The 16,093-nt window shown below is 49.7% G+C and overlaps 10 protein-coding genes across 10 annotated transcripts; 5 read left to right on the top strand and 5 right to left on the bottom strand.

Moving 5' to 3' along the window:
• Positions 1-290: 290 nt before the first annotated feature.
• N7520_007507 (uncharacterized protein) lies at positions 291-2,385 on the top strand (the record flags this gene model as incomplete). Its single annotated transcript, XM_057141441.1, has 3 exons — positions 291-427; positions 494-800; positions 862-2,385. 3 exons carry the CDS (start codon positions 291-293, stop codon positions 2,383-2,385), a joined length of 1,968 nt encoding a protein of 655 aa, XP_056995447.1.
• Positions 2,386-2,924: 539 nt separating this feature from the next.
• N7520_007506 (Rpp14/Pop5 family protein) lies at positions 2,925-3,664 on the top strand (the record flags this gene model as incomplete). The annotated part of the gene is made up of 2 exons (XM_057141440.1): positions 2,925-3,165; positions 3,300-3,664. The coding sequence occupies 2 exons, from the start codon at positions 2,925-2,927 to the stop codon at positions 3,662-3,664; spliced, it is 606 nt and encodes a 201-aa protein (XP_056995446.1).
• A 152-nt stretch (positions 3,665-3,816) lies between these two features.
• Positions 3,817-4,988, bottom strand: N7520_007505 (GTPase GPN2; the record flags this gene model as incomplete). The annotated part of the gene is made up of 2 exons (XM_057141439.1): positions 3,817-4,640; positions 4,700-4,988. 2 exons carry the CDS (start codon positions 4,986-4,988, stop codon positions 3,817-3,819), a joined length of 1,113 nt encoding a protein of 370 aa, XP_056995445.1.
• A 188-nt stretch (positions 4,989-5,176) lies between these two features.
• Positions 5,177-6,391, top strand: N7520_007504 (WD40 repeat domain-containing protein; the record flags this gene model as incomplete). Its single annotated transcript, XM_057141438.1, has 3 exons — positions 5,177-5,186; positions 5,242-5,497; positions 5,575-6,391. 3 exons carry the CDS (start codon positions 5,177-5,179, stop codon positions 6,389-6,391), a joined length of 1,083 nt encoding a protein of 360 aa, XP_056995444.1.
• Positions 6,392-6,679: 288 nt separating this feature from the next.
• Positions 6,680-7,567, bottom strand: N7520_007503 (ribose-5-phosphate isomerase RKI1; the record flags this gene model as incomplete). Its single annotated transcript, XM_057141437.1, has 2 exons — positions 6,680-7,119; positions 7,192-7,567. The coding sequence occupies 2 exons, from the start codon at positions 7,565-7,567 to the stop codon at positions 6,680-6,682; spliced, it is 816 nt and encodes a 271-aa protein (XP_056995443.1).
• Positions 7,568-8,295: 728 nt separating this feature from the next.
• Positions 8,296-8,745, bottom strand: N7520_007502 (uncharacterized protein; the record flags this gene model as incomplete). The annotated part of the gene is made up of 1 exon (XM_057141436.1): positions 8,296-8,745. The coding sequence occupies one exon, from the start codon at positions 8,743-8,745 to the stop codon at positions 8,296-8,298; it is 450 nt and encodes a 149-aa protein (XP_056995442.1).
• A 1,320-nt stretch (positions 8,746-10,065) lies between these two features.
• N7520_007501 (NEDD8-activating enzyme E1 regulatory subunit) lies at positions 10,066-11,807 on the top strand (the record flags this gene model as incomplete). The annotated part of the gene is made up of 2 exons (XM_057141435.1): positions 10,066-10,440; positions 10,506-11,807. 2 exons carry the CDS (start codon positions 10,066-10,068, stop codon positions 11,805-11,807), a joined length of 1,677 nt encoding a protein of 558 aa, XP_056995441.1.
• Positions 11,808-12,204: 397 nt separating this feature from the next.
• On the bottom strand, positions 12,205-13,635 carry N7520_007500 (tRNA-splicing endonuclease subunit SEN54 family protein; the record flags this gene model as incomplete). Its single annotated transcript, XM_057141434.1, has 3 exons — positions 12,205-12,656; positions 12,713-13,467; positions 13,523-13,635. The coding sequence occupies 3 exons, from the start codon at positions 13,633-13,635 to the stop codon at positions 12,205-12,207; spliced, it is 1,320 nt and encodes a 439-aa protein (XP_056995440.1).
• Positions 13,636-13,799: 164 nt separating this feature from the next.
• Positions 13,800-14,090, top strand: N7520_007499 (uncharacterized protein; the record flags this gene model as incomplete). The annotated part of the gene is made up of 2 exons (XM_057141433.1): positions 13,800-13,850; positions 13,905-14,090. The coding sequence occupies 2 exons, from the start codon at positions 13,800-13,802 to the stop codon at positions 14,088-14,090; spliced, it is 237 nt and encodes a 78-aa protein (XP_056995439.1).
• A 584-nt stretch (positions 14,091-14,674) lies between these two features.
• N7520_007498 (arrestin C-terminal domain-containing protein) lies at positions 14,675-16,018 on the bottom strand (the record flags this gene model as incomplete). Its single annotated transcript, XM_057141432.1, has 3 exons — positions 14,675-14,917; positions 14,968-15,852; positions 15,941-16,018. The coding sequence occupies 3 exons, from the start codon at positions 16,016-16,018 to the stop codon at positions 14,675-14,677; spliced, it is 1,206 nt and encodes a 401-aa protein (XP_056995438.1).
• Between the last annotated feature and the right edge of the window lie 75 nt (positions 16,019-16,093).

Below are 16,093 nucleotides of genomic sequence, written 5' to 3'. Positions count from 1 at the left end.
TACGCTGGGAGGAGCTGTACACCGTATCTGCGAGTACTTCGGCCCCGCGCTTTTTTTCTTCACATCCTGACAACCTCCTTTCCTCTTGATCTCCTTCTTTCCCCCCCAATCTTTCCTTCTAAAAAAAACATAGCGGGTGTTTTGCACAAATAGGTATGTTTTTGGTCTCCCACCATTGGCACTTTTCTTCTGCTCTTTACTTTTCTATGGCAAATGGCATTCCAACTTGCCCCTCAATTCTTGTGATTGTCGAAACCAAGACCTAACACTTCAAACCCCATAGATTCATCATGCCCTCTACTACCCTCGCTGCCGGCAACGGCAACCAGTCTGCCAACGACAACATTACTCGCTTCGCCCCTCCCAGCCGTGCCCTCTCCCCCCAAAGCCACGCCCTCTTCCACAACAAGACACGATGCTTCGTATAGTAAGTTCCCACGGGGTCTCCAGGGCCTGGCCAAAAGAAGTGGACCAGAGAATTGACTTGCAATAGTGGTATGCAACCCCGAGCCGTGCAGGGCATGCTCGACTTTGATTTCATCTGCAAGCGCACCACCCCCTCCGTTGCCGGTATCATCTACACCTTCGGTGGCCAGTTCGTCAGCAAGATGTACTGGGGTACCAGTGAGACCCTCCTCCCCGTCTACCAGGACACCGCGAAGGCTTTCGCCAAGCACCCCGATGTCGACACTGTCGTCAACTTCGCCTCTTCCCGTTCCGTCTACCAGTCCACCATGGAGTTGATGGAGTTCCCTCAGATCCGTTCCATTGCCATCATTGCTGAGGGTGTCCCCGAGCGTGTAAGTAGACCATGGCTCAATTGCAATTGGAGTAAAAGATCTGACAAGACTTTGTTCACAGCGTGCTCGTGAGATCCTGGTTGCTGCCAAGGAGAAGGGTATCACTATCATCGGTCCCGCCACCGTTGGTGGTATCAAGCCTGGTGCTTTCAAGATCGGTAACACTGGTGGTATGATGGACAACATTGTCGCCTCCAAGCTCTACCGCAAGGGTTCCGTCGGATACGTCTCCAAGTCCGGTGGTATGTCTAACGAGTTGAACAACATTATCTCCCAGAACACCGACGGTGTTTACGAGGGTGTCGCCATTGGTGGTGACCGTTACCCCGGTACCACTTTCATTGACCACTTGCTCCGCTACCAGGCTGAGCCTGAGTGCAAGATCCTCGTCCTGCTGGGTGAGGTCGGTGGTGTTGAGGAGTACCGTGTGATCGAGGCTGTCAAGAACGGCACCATCACCAAGCCCATCGTCGCCTGGGCCATCGGTACTTGCGCCAGCATGTTCAAGACCGAGGTTCAGTTCGGTCACGCCGGTGCTTCCGCCAACTCCGAGCTCGAGACTGCTGTCCACAAGAACAAGGCCATGCGTGAGGCCGGTATCGTCGTCCCTGACACCTTCGAGGAGTTGCCCGCGGCCCTCAAGGCCGTTTACGACGCTGAGGTGAAGAAGGGTGTCATTGTCCCCGCCGCCGAGCCCGTTGTTCCCAAGATCCCCATTGACTACTCCTGGGCCCAGGAGCTCGGTCTTGTCCGTAAGCCCGCTGCCTTCATCTCCACCATCTCAGACGACCGTGGCCAGGAGCTGCTCTACGCCGGTATGCCCATCTCCGATGTCTTCCGTGAGGATATTGGTATCGGTGGTGTCATGTCTCTGCTGTGGTTCCGCCGCCGCCTGCCCACCTACGCTAGCAAGTTCCTGGAGATGGTTCTCATGCTCACTGCTGACCACGGTCCCGCCGTCTCCGGTGCCATGAACACCATTATCACAACCCGTGCCGGCAAGGACCTGATCAGTGCCCTGGTCTCCGGTCTGCTGACCATTGGTTCCCGCTTCGGTGGTGCCCTGGACGGTGCCGCTGAGGAGTTCACCAAGGCCTTTGACAAGGGCCTGAGCCCCCGTGACTTTGTCGACTCTTCCCGCAAGGCCAACAAGCTGATCCCCGGTATCGGCCACAAGGTCAAGTCCCGCAACAACCCCGATCTGCGTGTTGAGCTTGTTAAGGAGTTCGCCAAGAAGCACTTCCCCAGCACCAAGCTGCTCGACTACGCCATTGCCGTCGAGACTGTCACCACCTCCAAGAAGGACAACCTGATCCTGAACGTCGACGGTTGTGTTGCTGTCTGCTTCATTGACCTGCTCCGCAACTGCGGTGCCTTCACCCCCGAGGAGGCTGAGGACTACATCCGCATGGGTGTTCTCAACGGTCTGTTCGTTCTCGGCCGCAGCATCGGTCTCATTGCCCACTACCTCGACCAGAAGCGCCTGCGCACCGGTCTCTACCGTCACCCCTGGGACGACATCACCTACCTGCTGCCCACTCTCCAGAAGGGTGGTGCCGAGGGCCGTGTTGAGGTCAACCTGTGATTTTGTTCATGATTTGCAGCGCCGTCCGCTAGTGGCATACAGTTCATCCTCTGATTGGAGGATGGTGGAGTTTGGATGGTTGATCCATTTGTTTTATTTTTGTCTGAAGCAGTTTTTCTGGCTGCACAGCCTTTTCTAAGGGCATTAACCGGGCTTGACAGGCGATGCCATACATGAAATAAAAGAGGCACGCCATGGAAATCGGTGCCCATGCCCGACTACGGATTCTTGATTTAATTTGTTTAGATGACTAGACCTCCGGGGACCTAATGAATGCCCTTGCATGATGAATATAAGCAAGCCATTGAGGTATACAATTCTCACTTTCACGGATAAAATATATTGAAATAGAAAGTAATCTTTCGTTCGTAAGTAATTTCGATGAAGTCAGTTTATTTCTACAGTACAAAGCTGAGTACAAAGCTCAGTGGTAGCTACTGAAAATCCTTATCTCTTATCGCACTACCACTTTTTGGCGCTCAATTTCAACCTCTCCAAATCCATCCCACCACACCTTCTCTCCGACTAGCATATACACAATGGTCCGTCTCAAAAACCGTTATCTACTCATCGATATCCTATACCCGGATCCAGCAACATGGCCTTCCACCAAAGCCAAACCCAACACTTCCACCTCCGCACAACTGGCCATTCACTCACCCACCTCCGACGCGCTGACACCGGGCCTCCTTGCAAAGATGATCCGTGAGGAAGTCAGCGAGCTGTATGGTGACTGTGGTGTGGGAAAATTAGGTGGTGCTTCTGCGGGAGGAATTAATGGTAGGTTTGATCTTCCTCACCTCTCTGCCTCTCGTTCTCTTTCAGCCTACATGGGCAAAAGAAGAAGCAAGAGGCAAATATATACCACATAAACGACGATTCCCACTGCATAACATGCACTAAGTCTCTACCAGTCAAATACCTTTCGCCCGCAACATCAACTGCTATCCTCCGCTGTCCCCGCGCATCATTCCGTCTCGTCTGGTCCGCTCTTACATACATGTCGCATGTACCCGCAGCTGGCGGTGATCCGTCTCAGAAGCGACCAAACGGAGGCAAAGAACGGGGGTGTGTCTTTCGGGTCTTGAGGGTGTCGGGAACAATGAAGAAGGCCGAGGAGGAGGCTATTCGACGGGCAAGGAGGGAGATTGTTCGCGTTAGAGGGATTGAGGAGCAGGGCGTGTTGGGAGACTTGATTTCGGGTGCCGGGGGGAAGGATCTGACTATGCAGAATATTGTGGATGCGAGTGACGATGAGATGGATGATGATGAGGACTGAGAACCTGCCATCGGCCCTATATCCAACCATTGATTGGACCTGTTTTGGTCTGTACGATTAAATGATACCCCTACTGATTGACCATGCAGCCATATATGCGATATTATACATTGAATCTTTTAGCCGCTTATAAGAATGAATATCGTCATAAATCATGCCTTCCGGCGCACTTTTATCCCGCTATCCGGCATTGGACCTTTCCAATTTGCCAGTTCCTCGTCTTCATCCAATTCATCCGGGTCCCCATTGACAGCCTTGTGAGCCTCCTCGCGCATTCTCGCTTCCTCCTTCAAATTTTCTCTTTCCATGTCGTCATATTCGTCCTTTGCATCAAGCCATCGCTCTTGCACATCCCTCACATCTGTAACACCCATGCCCTCTCGGACAGCAACCTGCCAGACAGAGTCGTTTGCACCCTCCGCAGGTCCAAATGCATACCCTGACGCACGATCAATAGCGCGCAGCAGATTCATCATGCTCTTCTTATCCTCGACAGCCAGTGTCTCGAAGCTGACAAGTCCAAATTCCTCCACAAGCGAAATGATGGCTTCGTTTAGAGCACCGAATTTGGTGTTTGTGAGCTGAGAGTTTTCAGCCTCTAGGTGCGGAAGGAGATATGAGAGGTCTTGGACTTCAGTGTAGAAGTCCAGATTGAAAGGGAGGTCGTTGTAATTGGAGAGGTTGTCGATTTTGGTGAGAACATTGAGATGTGGGAGGTCGAGTTGGAGCATGGCGCGCAGGGAAAGGAGGAGAGCAGAGATGTACATTGAAGGAAGGGTGAGAGTGTAAGAGTCAACGAGATGAATTACTATTAACTGTTGCGCATGTATGGTAAGTAAGGTACTCTCTTGATATGTTTTCGGACTGATACGAACTCGGTAGCCAAGCTTTTGAATCTTGTAAAAGATGTTTCGTAGAGACGAATGGTGTGTGAACAGCTCTACTTGTCCAGGGCAGTCAAATAGAACATAATCCTCTGTATTGAAAATGATCAGTCAATCAGGTTCATGATGCTTGATAACGTATGGCACCAACCTCCGAGCTCTTTCAGTCCTTCCTCTAACCAAGAGTAGTTTTCCTCCAGTTCCTCGAGTGCATATAAAGTAGCTCCATTAGGACCCAAATTATCCTCATCCATGACCTCTTCCTGAGTCACAAGGTCGCGCACGTCCAGCGCGCACGGGTATGAGGTCTTGTCGTTGGCGGGGTCGAGGTTTACAATGGAGCATTTCCGGCCGACGGCGCCTAAGAACTGGTGCATGCCATTGCAATATGTGGATTTTCCAGCTCCGGGAGGTCCGATGACCAGCTGGGCGAATGGCATCTTGAAGGTTGAAAAAGTAAATCAGAATCAAGGTTGTGCAGGACCAAGACGTAGCTAGATCGAGATCTTTTTCTTATCAAAAAGCGCGGGGACGTGGGCGGTCTGAAGTGACAGAAAAGCAACTGCGGTGTAAAGCTGCAGCTAAGCCGCGATCTTGCTTCTGCTAACATCGTTTGCAACCCCTCAAAATGGCATCCAGTGAGTGATATAAAGCTCCAAGAAATTCAGTCAATGGTTTTCTGACTTTTTTTAGATCAGTTTACAGTTGCCTCGCCGCCGACTGATGCTATTTCCGCCTTGAAGTTCTCCCCCGAGCCCAATTCGACACGGATCGTCGTATCATCATGGGACAAGAATGTCTATCTTTACGATCTGCGAGATGAGAATGGCACAGTTGGAGAGGGGAAACTACTACAGAAGTTTGAGCACCGTGCTCCCGTACTGGACGTTTGCTTTGGTGAGAATGAGAATGAGATCTATACCGCGGGATTGGATTGGGATGTGCGCAAGTGAGTAACCCTTCAATGGAGCTTGATGTGAACTTCTTTGAGCCACTGAACTTGAATTTATTTACTAAATACTTTAGAATTGACTTGAACACTTCGCAACAAACCGTTATCAGCAGCCATGAAGCCGGTGTGCGCAACGTGGTCTATAGCCCTGAACACAAGATCATCATCTCAGGCTCATGGGACTCCACACTTCACGTATCCCGCACAGACACCGGCACCACTGCTGATTCCCTACCTGCTGTGATCCCACTCCCCTCGAAACCTTTCTCTATCTCGCTCACAGCCACCAAGCTCGTTGTCGCCATGGCATCGCGTGCCCTACACATCTACGACCTGAAAGCCCTGGCCCTTCTCACCGCACAGGCTGACGGCACCACGACCAACGGTAACCGAGTGGAGATTGAGCCTTGGCAACGTCGCGAGAGCAGTCTCAAGTTTATGACACGCTGTGTCGCTTGCATGCCTGGAGACACTGGGTATGCCTCATCCAGTATTGAGGGTCGTGTTGCTGTTGAGTGGTTCGATCCTTCACCCGAGTCCCAGGCGCGTAAATACGCCTTCAAGTGTCATCGTCAGACCTCAGACGATGGGGTAGATGTTGTGTATCCTGTTAATGCGCTCGCTTTCCATCCCGTTTATGGCTCATTCGCGTCGGGAGGTGGTGATGGTGTAGTCGCTTTGTGGGATGGTATATCCAAGCGCCGCATTCGTCAATATCAGAAGTACCCGTCTAGCGTTGCTGCTGTTGCGTTCAACAGCAGTGGCAAATACTTGGCTATCGCAGTGAGTCCTGGGTTTGAGGATGGCAAGGATGATATTCCAGAAGGAGTGGTCAAGATCTTCGTGCGCGAGTTGGGCGAGACAGAGGCCAAGGGTAAGGGTGCTAAATAAGGAATACCGATGTTCCCAATCTTTGAACCCGAGTTCCATGTCAGGTAGGATACATTCCCGAAACAAATACTGGGAGATGTATGAGTTGAACTTTGGATGTACGGAAGTATAGAGCGGTCTTTTTGATACCACCAAATCTAATGAGCCAATTGAAATCAAAATAAAACATCTGAACATCTCTTCATTTCTATGTCCCCGTTCAAGGAAAATGGGAGAACATCTTGGTATCATGGGGCTATATACGTAAACCAAATCCGAAAAATAAACAAAAATCACCATTCAAAACCCTCATGCAGAAGCCTTGCGGACCGACACAGATCCATCAGGCATACCAAAGTACGCCGCAACAGGCCGCTGGCCACCAACACCACCAGCAGCGCTAGCCTGGGGTCCGGTCAGACCAGAGAAAATGCCGACATCAAGAACACCACAAATGTCCTTGATCTTTCTCGATAGCTCGTTCACCTCCCAGACACCATCCTTGCCAGACACCTTGCCTGCAGCAACATCGGCCTGGGTCAGCATAACAGGGAAAGGAGCGTCAATCAGGAAAAAATCCTGATCGGTCTTGCGAGGTCCCTCCTTCGCATCAAGATTGGTCCGGATGACCGGGTTAACACTACCAAGTTCCAGAAGCTTTCTCAAAACCCGGGGGGCGGCAATAGGAGCGACTTCAATAGGAATGTATTTCCAGTTGGTCAGAAGACGAGGCTGAAGCTTGCGCGAGTCTAGTCAAGTAGAAAAAAGTCGTCAGCGTGAGTCACATGCAAAGAAAAAAGAAGACAAATCCTCAAACTCACCAGCGACACAAATGAACTCCTTCGCCTGCATAGCCACCAACTTCTCCTGGAAAAGACAGGCACCACCACCCTTGATACAGTTCAGCTCCTCGTCAACCTCATCAGCGCCATCAAAAGCCACATCCAGCACGGTGCCAGCGGGGATAGCATCGAACTCAACGGCAGTCAATCCGGCGGTAATGATCAGTTGGCGGGACTGGTAGCCCGTCGGCACGTAGCGGGTGGCACTGGTGTCAACACCAAGAGCCTTGATAGCCTCAACAACGTACACGATTGTTGTCCCGCTACCGATACCGACCCAGCGAGCATCCTTAGGGTAGTGGTTTGCGACAGCCGTCTGGGCGGCAGCGCGCTTAGCAGCTTCAACGTCGGACATTGTGGAATGTAATTGGGCTCGGAAGGTCGAAAGTATTGACAGGGATGAAGTTGAAAGCGGAAGTAGAGGGCGTCGGGGAAAAGTTTGGTGGAGGCGGGGCAGAGATCGCCGAAGGGAAGAAAAAGGAAGTCGGGTGGAGAGGGCAAAGGGTAAGCAGATTTGGCGGGAACCCATGGATGTTTACGCTTTAAATAAATTGCGCGGCTTTTCTCTGTAGCTGAAATCGAGTGCCGGTCAAGGTTTGGTCTGCACTATAGCGTCATTGGCGAGAGTGTGGGGGTTTTCATTTGTGAAAAGTTGGGGAAATCTAGATCAATGTTCTACACCGAGTTGCCAATGTGGTTGGCGTTTTTATATCAACGGATATGTTTTCGTCGTTCGACAGAATATCACTTCGAGTTTTCATTCAACTGCTATTCATTTCAATGAAATTCCCTACCTTGTACACACGGATCATGCCAGCAGTTGGGTGCATCTGACGGCTGCACACAACCAACCAGCTTACACACAGTGGGGTTAAGTCCGAAGCGCCGAGTACATTGGATCCATATCTAGGATTAATGGAATTTCCCTAAATATCTCCAAGAACATGCCAGGGATCATAAAGCTGAACATGTATATCTCGGTGTTTTCTTGCATGTCGCAAGACATCGCGTATACACCCATGTACTTGATAAAGACGCTCTGAAACTGAAATTAGTGACTGATTATCGCAAAACTGTACTTTGCTACTCACAGAATTCCACTCGGATAACCTCAAATCTTTCCTTGTCGGTATTCTCAGCTACGTCGGCTAGCGCTATTCCATTCTTGTCTGTCGAGCGTAACGATTGGTCGTGGTCAAGGTCGAAGAACGTATATTCAAACGGACCCTGATGCTCCACGTAAAATGTTTGGGCACTTGACGACTCCAGACAACCCGGTCCACAATTCAAGTAGTACTTGGTTGGCACACTTTGGATGATCGTGTTGTTGTCTCCCTGATCTTCAAACCTCCAGATCTGACTGGCTTTGCCAATAGGTGCTTCAAAGGCCGGGGCTTTATTTTCTCCTTGTCCGGTCAAGACAACATCCTGGCCATCGATTGTTTTCTGGATGCGGTAAAGGCCGAAGAGACTGGCGCCAAGTGTCTGGCTGCTGATCGCGAGAAAGGTGGTGATTGATAGAGGAAGCTGCATTTTGTGGTGGGATTCTTCAGGGTTGAATGGGTTGAGTCGCAAGTGATGTACGGAGTCAAGGGGTAGACTTCTGACGGGATTATGTGTGGCAAATTACGGCGATTTAAATAAGTATCCATCCTCAGGAATCTATTGTAGCACAAGACTCGATTTTAGAGACAGGACTGCAGATCAGATGTTCGATCGGACTAATATGCAGGGGAAGTGCACGTTTCTGTACTTGATTGGATTTTTGCTTTTGTCCACGGCAATTTGGTTTATTCGTCTAATTCCCGTCAAATCAAAGAACCTTAGGAGGTCTTCAAGGTGAACTATAATTAAATAACATAGAATTAAGGCTGTTTATTCATGCATTTCGCTAGCCAACTCAAATCGATGAGCAAATTTCCGCTATTCACCGTGGCATTCTATGATCTGGGATTGTTAAGCTGTTTTTCATTCAGTATATACCTTGGTAGAAATCTAGCACATGGATAAGAATGTCCAAGGGTGACCAAGTATTCCTTGTCTAATTGACTACGTCGAGGACTTCCTGACACTTTTTCGCTTGAGTAGCCTTTAAAAACCCCCTCTCCCTACGGAAAACCCCAGTTATCTTCTTTCATAGGGTTATAGTGAGTATTTAATTCTCATTGGATTTACATATCTATAATAATCCTGTTATTATAGGCTATTGGGAGATGAGATACGGCCAATACCCCTTTCATGGGTGGCATGGGCTTAGCACAAAAATGCTAACTACGCACATGTGGGCTAATTTCGTCGTTAGTCCCGTTCTACTCAATGACAATGCTACATATGTATGTAGTTTCCACTTGAACCATAGTGAGTAGATGCATACTATGTATTATATAATTAATACTGGGATAAAATTGTGAAAGCAGGTATCGTAATATAATACATGTGTGAACATCTAACAGTGGCGATCTGCCCCATGCCAAACTATATGTTGGATTTCTATATTGCTTCCACTGTAAGTTGTACAATGATTTCACTCCTGGACAAACAATTTCCAGCAGTTTGCATATGGCCATGCTTTGAACAATGGAAACTCTAAATAGAAAATGATTTTCATATTAATTGAGGAATATATTGAAGCATCATTGAGGTTTCTGATGCCTCGAGTATCAGGCTGCAACACACCGCTTAGTCAAACGGATGCGCATCAACAACAGGAAAGCGACATCATTCCCTGCGCAACATCAAAGGCTCCAAAAGTGATAGGGGCTCAGTTTTGATATTCTCGAAACTGTGCGCAAGACTTGAATTTTCCCTTTCCAACTCAATCATTTCTCATAGCCTATTAGTCCAACTGAAAACATGACCGACTCTTTCCCCGCGACCATCTCCGGACCAACATCCAAGGAGCGCAAGTATGATCGTCAACTCCGATTATGGGCAGCAACAGGCCAACAAGCCCTTGAAGATGCAAGAGTATTGCTCGTGAACTCTGATGGTCCTCTCGACTTCAGTAACACCGGCGTTACGGGTGTCGCGGGAGTGGAAGCGCTCAAGAACTTGGTCCTACCCGGCATCGGAGGATTTACCATCGTGGACCCGGCAACAGTCACAGAAGCTGACCTGGGAGTTAATTTCTTCCTTGAGGAAGACTCTCTCGGAAAATCCCGTGCTGATGAAACATGTCGGTTGCTACGAGAATTGAATCCCGATGTGCAGGGGTATTCTTATTCCAAGGTACGTATCTACGGAAGCTTCATTCCTTCCATGTTCAATGTATCAAATGCTCACCATTGCTTAAGCCTATCACGGATCTCCTGACAGATCCGGATTTTCTCCCTCGGCACAAGCTGGTCATTATCTCTGGCCCAACTAAGCACTCTACTTTGGAGCTACTCTGCAAAAGGGCACAGGAGCTGGATATTCCGGTGCTGTACATCCACTCAATCGGATTCTGCTCGACTTTCTCTTTGCAATTACCTGCTGAGTTCCCCATTGTGGAAACACACCCAGATCCGGAGTCAACACAAGATCTTCGTCTCTTGAACCCTTGGCCTGAGCTTGCCGCCGCTTCCGAATCACTAGGTGACCTGGAAAGCATGGATGACCATCAGCATGGCCACGTGCCATATATCTTACTTCTTCTGCGGTTCCTTAAGCAATGGAAAGAGTCACACGGAGCTATGCCAGACAACTACAAAGAAAAGACCGCATTCCGCGAATTTGTGCGTTCAAAAATACGCACAAAGAACCCCGAAGGTGGCGAGGAGAATTTCGACGAGGCCGTTGCCGCTGTTCTGAAAACTATTTCGCCCTTTAGCCTGCGAAGCTCGATCCGCGAGATCTTCGAGATGGAACAATGCCAGCAGTTGAGCACCGGATCTGCCGATTTCTGGGTTATCGCATCTGCCATTCGTACTTTTTATAACGCGCACGGTGTGCTCCCTCTACCAGGCTCACTGCCTGACATGAAAGCCCAGTCGGCGGACTATGTCGCCCTGCAGAATATTTACAAGACCAAAGCGCGACAAGACGTGGAAGAAGTGACCGCAACAATCCGTCAACTGGAATCCGAACTCGGACGCACCATTCCCATTCTTGATCGCGAGGTCGAAGTGTTCTGTAAAAATGCCGCGCACATCAAGGTTGTTCGCGGACGGGGGATCCCTCAAATAAATGAAAAAACCGATTCTGCCACTTTTAAGGCTTTGCGCAGTGGACTTGGAATGCCCGGTGCCCTGGCATCCATTTTCATCGCATGTCAGATTCTCGATGCTGTCGTTGATGAGATTCAGAGTAACCCGAGAAAGAGCCACCTTTCTATCGACGATAACGGTCTCTGGAGCGCGCATAAAGAGCGCATTTTGGCTTTAATTACTCGCGACGAATCGACAACCCTTGATGAGGAGGCGCAGAAGAGCATCGACAATGCTATCCAAGAGATTCGCCGTGCTGAAGGCGGCGAGCTGCACAACATTGCGTCGCTGACTGGTGGCTTGGTGGCGCAAGAGTCGCTTAAGGTGTTGACGAGGCAGTACGTGCCTTTAGACAATACGTGTGTTTTTGATGGAGCTCGCAGTCGGAGTGAGATGTACCGGTTTTAGAAGTGCGTTGCTAAGGAATATATCCGTAGCCGCTTACGATTAATGATGCGTAATAGCCTAGTATAGCGCATTACGAGCAATGAAATCTATACGTTCAAAATGAACCATGCATTTATGCAATATGGTGTATCGTTGATTCTATTTACAGTAAAGAGCCGAGATCGGCCGGAAGGGGCTTAATACAGAAACCCCAGCGTACAGGGTACACCCGCCACTGTAGACGGTAGAGAAAAACACTGATCTGCACGCTCCAGAGGCGCGTCCGGAGACACAGGCTGAATGGGTTCAAAGCAGAAAGCTCTAATAGGCCCGAGGTGAGGTATCTCAGCACCAAAAGATGGTGTCAATATGCAATCATGTGAGAATTGTTTAAGACGGTGATTTCAAATGTAATCAATCACCGCCTCCTTGGCTTGAAATTTCCATGTCTCTTGTTTCCGAATGGAACATGCTTAATATCGAATAATTTCTCCTTTCCAAATGCAGCATCTCCAATACGCAAGAAGCTAGTGACACCTTGATCCACAACCGCGAGAACGACATTGCGATATCCATGCCTGAGACGCATATACATCAGACGATTCATTTTCTCGCCAGATGGTGGGTCCAGAGGTGTGCTTTCTAGCAAGGCGCTGAGCTCAGGAAGTGTCGGAATGGTAGTTTGTTCGCGCGTATTCACGACAGCAATTCGGAAGTCCGGGACCGGAAGAGCGCTCTTTTTGAGAGGGTTTGTGGGCTTGTAAACATGGAAGACAACTCTGAAGGGAGCTACTGTGTCCAGGGGATCCCGCTGAGGCGCAAGAACGGGGTCGTACCATGGTATCAGCTCCATTTTGCGGTATACATCGGCTGTCAATAGTGTTAGCAATGCAGCAGGTATGCAATTGATCGTTGGTAGTCCTTACCGTATGTGCGATGAATGCCGCATCCAATGACAGGACCAGCTGCCGTGGATGCTGTAGACATAGGGTCATGTATCCAATTTGAAATGGATGCTAGAATACCAGCTAGTCCAGGACCGCGGTGTCTCAGCTGTGCGTACGCATCTTTCTCCTCGTGATCAGAATCGGGCCTCGCGGAATCGTCCCACCCAGGTGCTCGTAGAACAGAATATCCCAGCCGTTTTAGTCCTGTAAAGACGGTGAATCTCTCGAGAGTCAAACCACCTCGACCCATGAAACACGCATATGCTGCCTGCAAGCTCATCGGAATTGAAAGCTCGTCCCCGTTCTCGCAATCGCCACTCCCTTCCGTAGCGCCCGTCAAAGATGTTGGCCACCTAATATCCAAACTTCCTCTCTCAATCATATATAGCGCCTCCTCAGGTAGAAGCCACATGCGATTCCACCGATCCGTCTGCCCCATATTCCTAAAAAAGGTTCCCTTGGGATTTGGAATATACACACAAGCATTCGGCGAGACATTCAGACCCTTGCCTTGATTCTTAGCAGATTCAGTAAATTGTGGTGGAGGCGCAGGGCCATCAGGCGCATAGAAACCTATGATTCGGTTCTTGGGATGGTGAATGCGCGGATGAGACAGCGCATTATGCATCGCCTGTCGCGAGGCGGAAAGAACATCGGCTTGGAACTCGGTCGGATTGGGCTCGAAGTCTTTTTCACCGCGCTTGGGTAAACTTGAAGCAGCTGTGTCGCCCAAACTACAGAACATACTTTGTTAGCAAGAACATGGTGAGTGGCGGGTTGCGCACGTACAAACTGAGGTGATTTAGCAGGCGAAAATCCTGGGTCTCGTCTGACAGATCAACCTCGATCTGGGGCGCCTCAGCTGAGGTAGAATTGACAACCTCGTCGTCTGCATCGGCCATTGTGTGTGGTGGGGTTTGGGTAAGAACAGGAGCTTGGAGAGTTGAGCTGCGAGAATGAAGTCCAGAAAATCGAGGTCTTATCGATAAGCCGCCCACGCCCACATTTCTCGATAACGATTATCGCTATCTTTCTTCCTCACGCACTGTACATATCAACATTTTCGATGGAGCCAAACTTGTCAAGACAGGCGGATTATAATGAAACATTACGCAAAGTCAGTTTGGGTGATTCTTTGTAGTTTTTGGCTAAATTAACTGGTAATCCGCAGATCTCCAACAGCCTAGAAAATACGCTCAACACGTTTGGACCCGACTCGAGGCAGTACCATGCAGTTATTGAGATTTTAAAAGAATGCTTGCAAGATATCGAGAACGACAAGAAGAAATGTGCAGTTCAGGTTGTCGATCCGGATATGTTGAGCGTTGCGATGGGGTTCCTGAAGATCAGAGAATGATGCGGGGATAGAATTGCATGATACCCACTTTTGTTTTTGCGAACTACGCAAGAGGTACTGAGTACATATAGAGGGTACCTACTGGGTATACTAGGTACCAGGTACGAAGTCAAGTTATCTCAACCTGATAAGAGAGGAGTTTAGACATTTACATTCGAATCCACTTGGACACAATGGTAAATCAGATAAAGGGTGGAAGTACAAGGTCTCTGAGAATAGAAACAGGAATCAGGGACAAACCAAGTGTCATTTGTCGGCTAGGATATCTCACAATGCAACGCCTCCGAGACAAAAGCCATCAAAACCTCGTTTCCAAGCCAAGAATGAAAAGGCTTCCGTTGCCATGCAACAAACTCCTAGCTCTATGCAATCATAAGACATGACAATTATGTGGGCTTCTGGGTCGTCACCAGTGCCTCAAAGATGACCGCTGGTTGGGGCTGGTCTCCTCTGGCCTCAGCTGTGGTGGAGCTGGCCACAGGGTGTTCCTTCCGTGTCAGCACAGAGGATCAATTAATGTACTCTTCTCGTATACTGAGACTATCGAGTTGAAGTATTGGGGTTCATTTCTCGTAGAGGGCGTTTCAGTCGATCAGGAGTTTCTTCTGGTTGGCAACCATGGCGACGCCAATGTAGCTGAGGGCATTGGGGTCACCGGGTCGCACTATCGATGGGAGTGGGAGCATTGGGTTGTCCGGATTGACATGTGCTGCATCTTTCGCGGCCTGTTCAATCGCCTCCATTTCTTCCTTACACCCAGCGTGGTCAAGCGGACACACCACAATGGGTTGTCGGATGGTAATATCTCGTGCAGATGTCAAGTGAGCCTGTGAGGTGGTTAGACTCGAGTTACTTGTGATCGAAACAAGAAACTTACGCGAACAGTGAGATAATACTCGATTTTATACAGATGACCAGTAGTCGTGAATCCGTTCACACCGTACATAGGAAATGCCGTGCGATTGCGCGGCAAAATCCCTTCCGAGTCCCGCATGTCTTTTGCGGGGAAGACGAGTCCCATATTCATCAAATATCCCGCCTGGGGTAATCTTACACCCACATGCTCGGTCTTCTTGGCCAGTGTCTTGACCTTGCGCTGAGGCTCATCGCCCTCGTGATTGTAGATAATCTCCTCGTCAATGCCGATGGTAATCTTGTTGATAGTGACCTTGCGGGCCTTTCCCATCCAATCCTGGTTTGGAGACAGCTTCACATAGACGCTCACTGGATCCAAAGGTCCATAGGACCACCGAGGGAGTGAGATGGCTAGTGTGACTAAGTGGTCTGATACTCGCTCTGCCGCTTCGGGTCGATTATACATGCCAAATGTAGATAATGTGTCATAGCGTTGAATCGGGACAGGAAAGGTATATTTGCGTTGTTCGGAGTGACCCTGTTGTACCGTCACCAGCATCTCATAGAATGTCTCGGCAGTGCGGCTGGGTAGCTGCAGGCTGGCTGGGGGTACCCGTCGTGTGGGATCGCGGCCCCCACGACCAAATGGAATGAATAGCACAAACGGCAGATCCATCGCGATGACTTCTTCATATTCCTTGCCAGCAGGACATCGGAACAACAGCATTTCCTTGCCCACGATCTCTGTGTGTTCTTTGCGAGGCGGAGCAAGGCGTTTCTTCGTTACAGAATCGGCCGATGGGTGGATGGTCTCCCGGCGGAGGAGGGAAATGGTAACGAGGGAAACATTGACCGGTGCAGAGATACCAACGCTTGGGCGGATCTCTACTTTACCTTCGATGCGAGGCTAGACAGGATAAGCTGTTAGTCCGTCGCCAGAGGAGCTTGAAGTGACTTCCCGCAGCAAAGCGGGCCGGGATCATGTAGGTGCTTACCATAGTCGCGGAGATGCCCGGGTAGCCGATCAGAAAGTTACCATTTGCAGGACCTGAAACGCGCACAAAGGCGGCCATCTCGATAGCGGTGTTCCCGCACCAACATGGGCACGCGGAGGGGGCGCAATGAAGTTGTGGGGAACCTGCGAGCTA

This window comes from Penicillium odoratum (assembly GCF_028828045.1).
Source record: "Penicillium odoratum strain IBT 22623 chromosome Unknown utg000005l_segment0_segment0, whole genome shotgun sequence".
In the NCBI taxonomy this organism is placed as follows: domain Eukaryota; kingdom Fungi; phylum Ascomycota; class Eurotiomycetes; order Eurotiales; family Aspergillaceae; genus Penicillium; species Penicillium odoratum.
The sequence above is the reverse complement of the archived record's forward strand: the minus strand, read 5'-3'. Positions and strand labels throughout refer to the sequence as shown.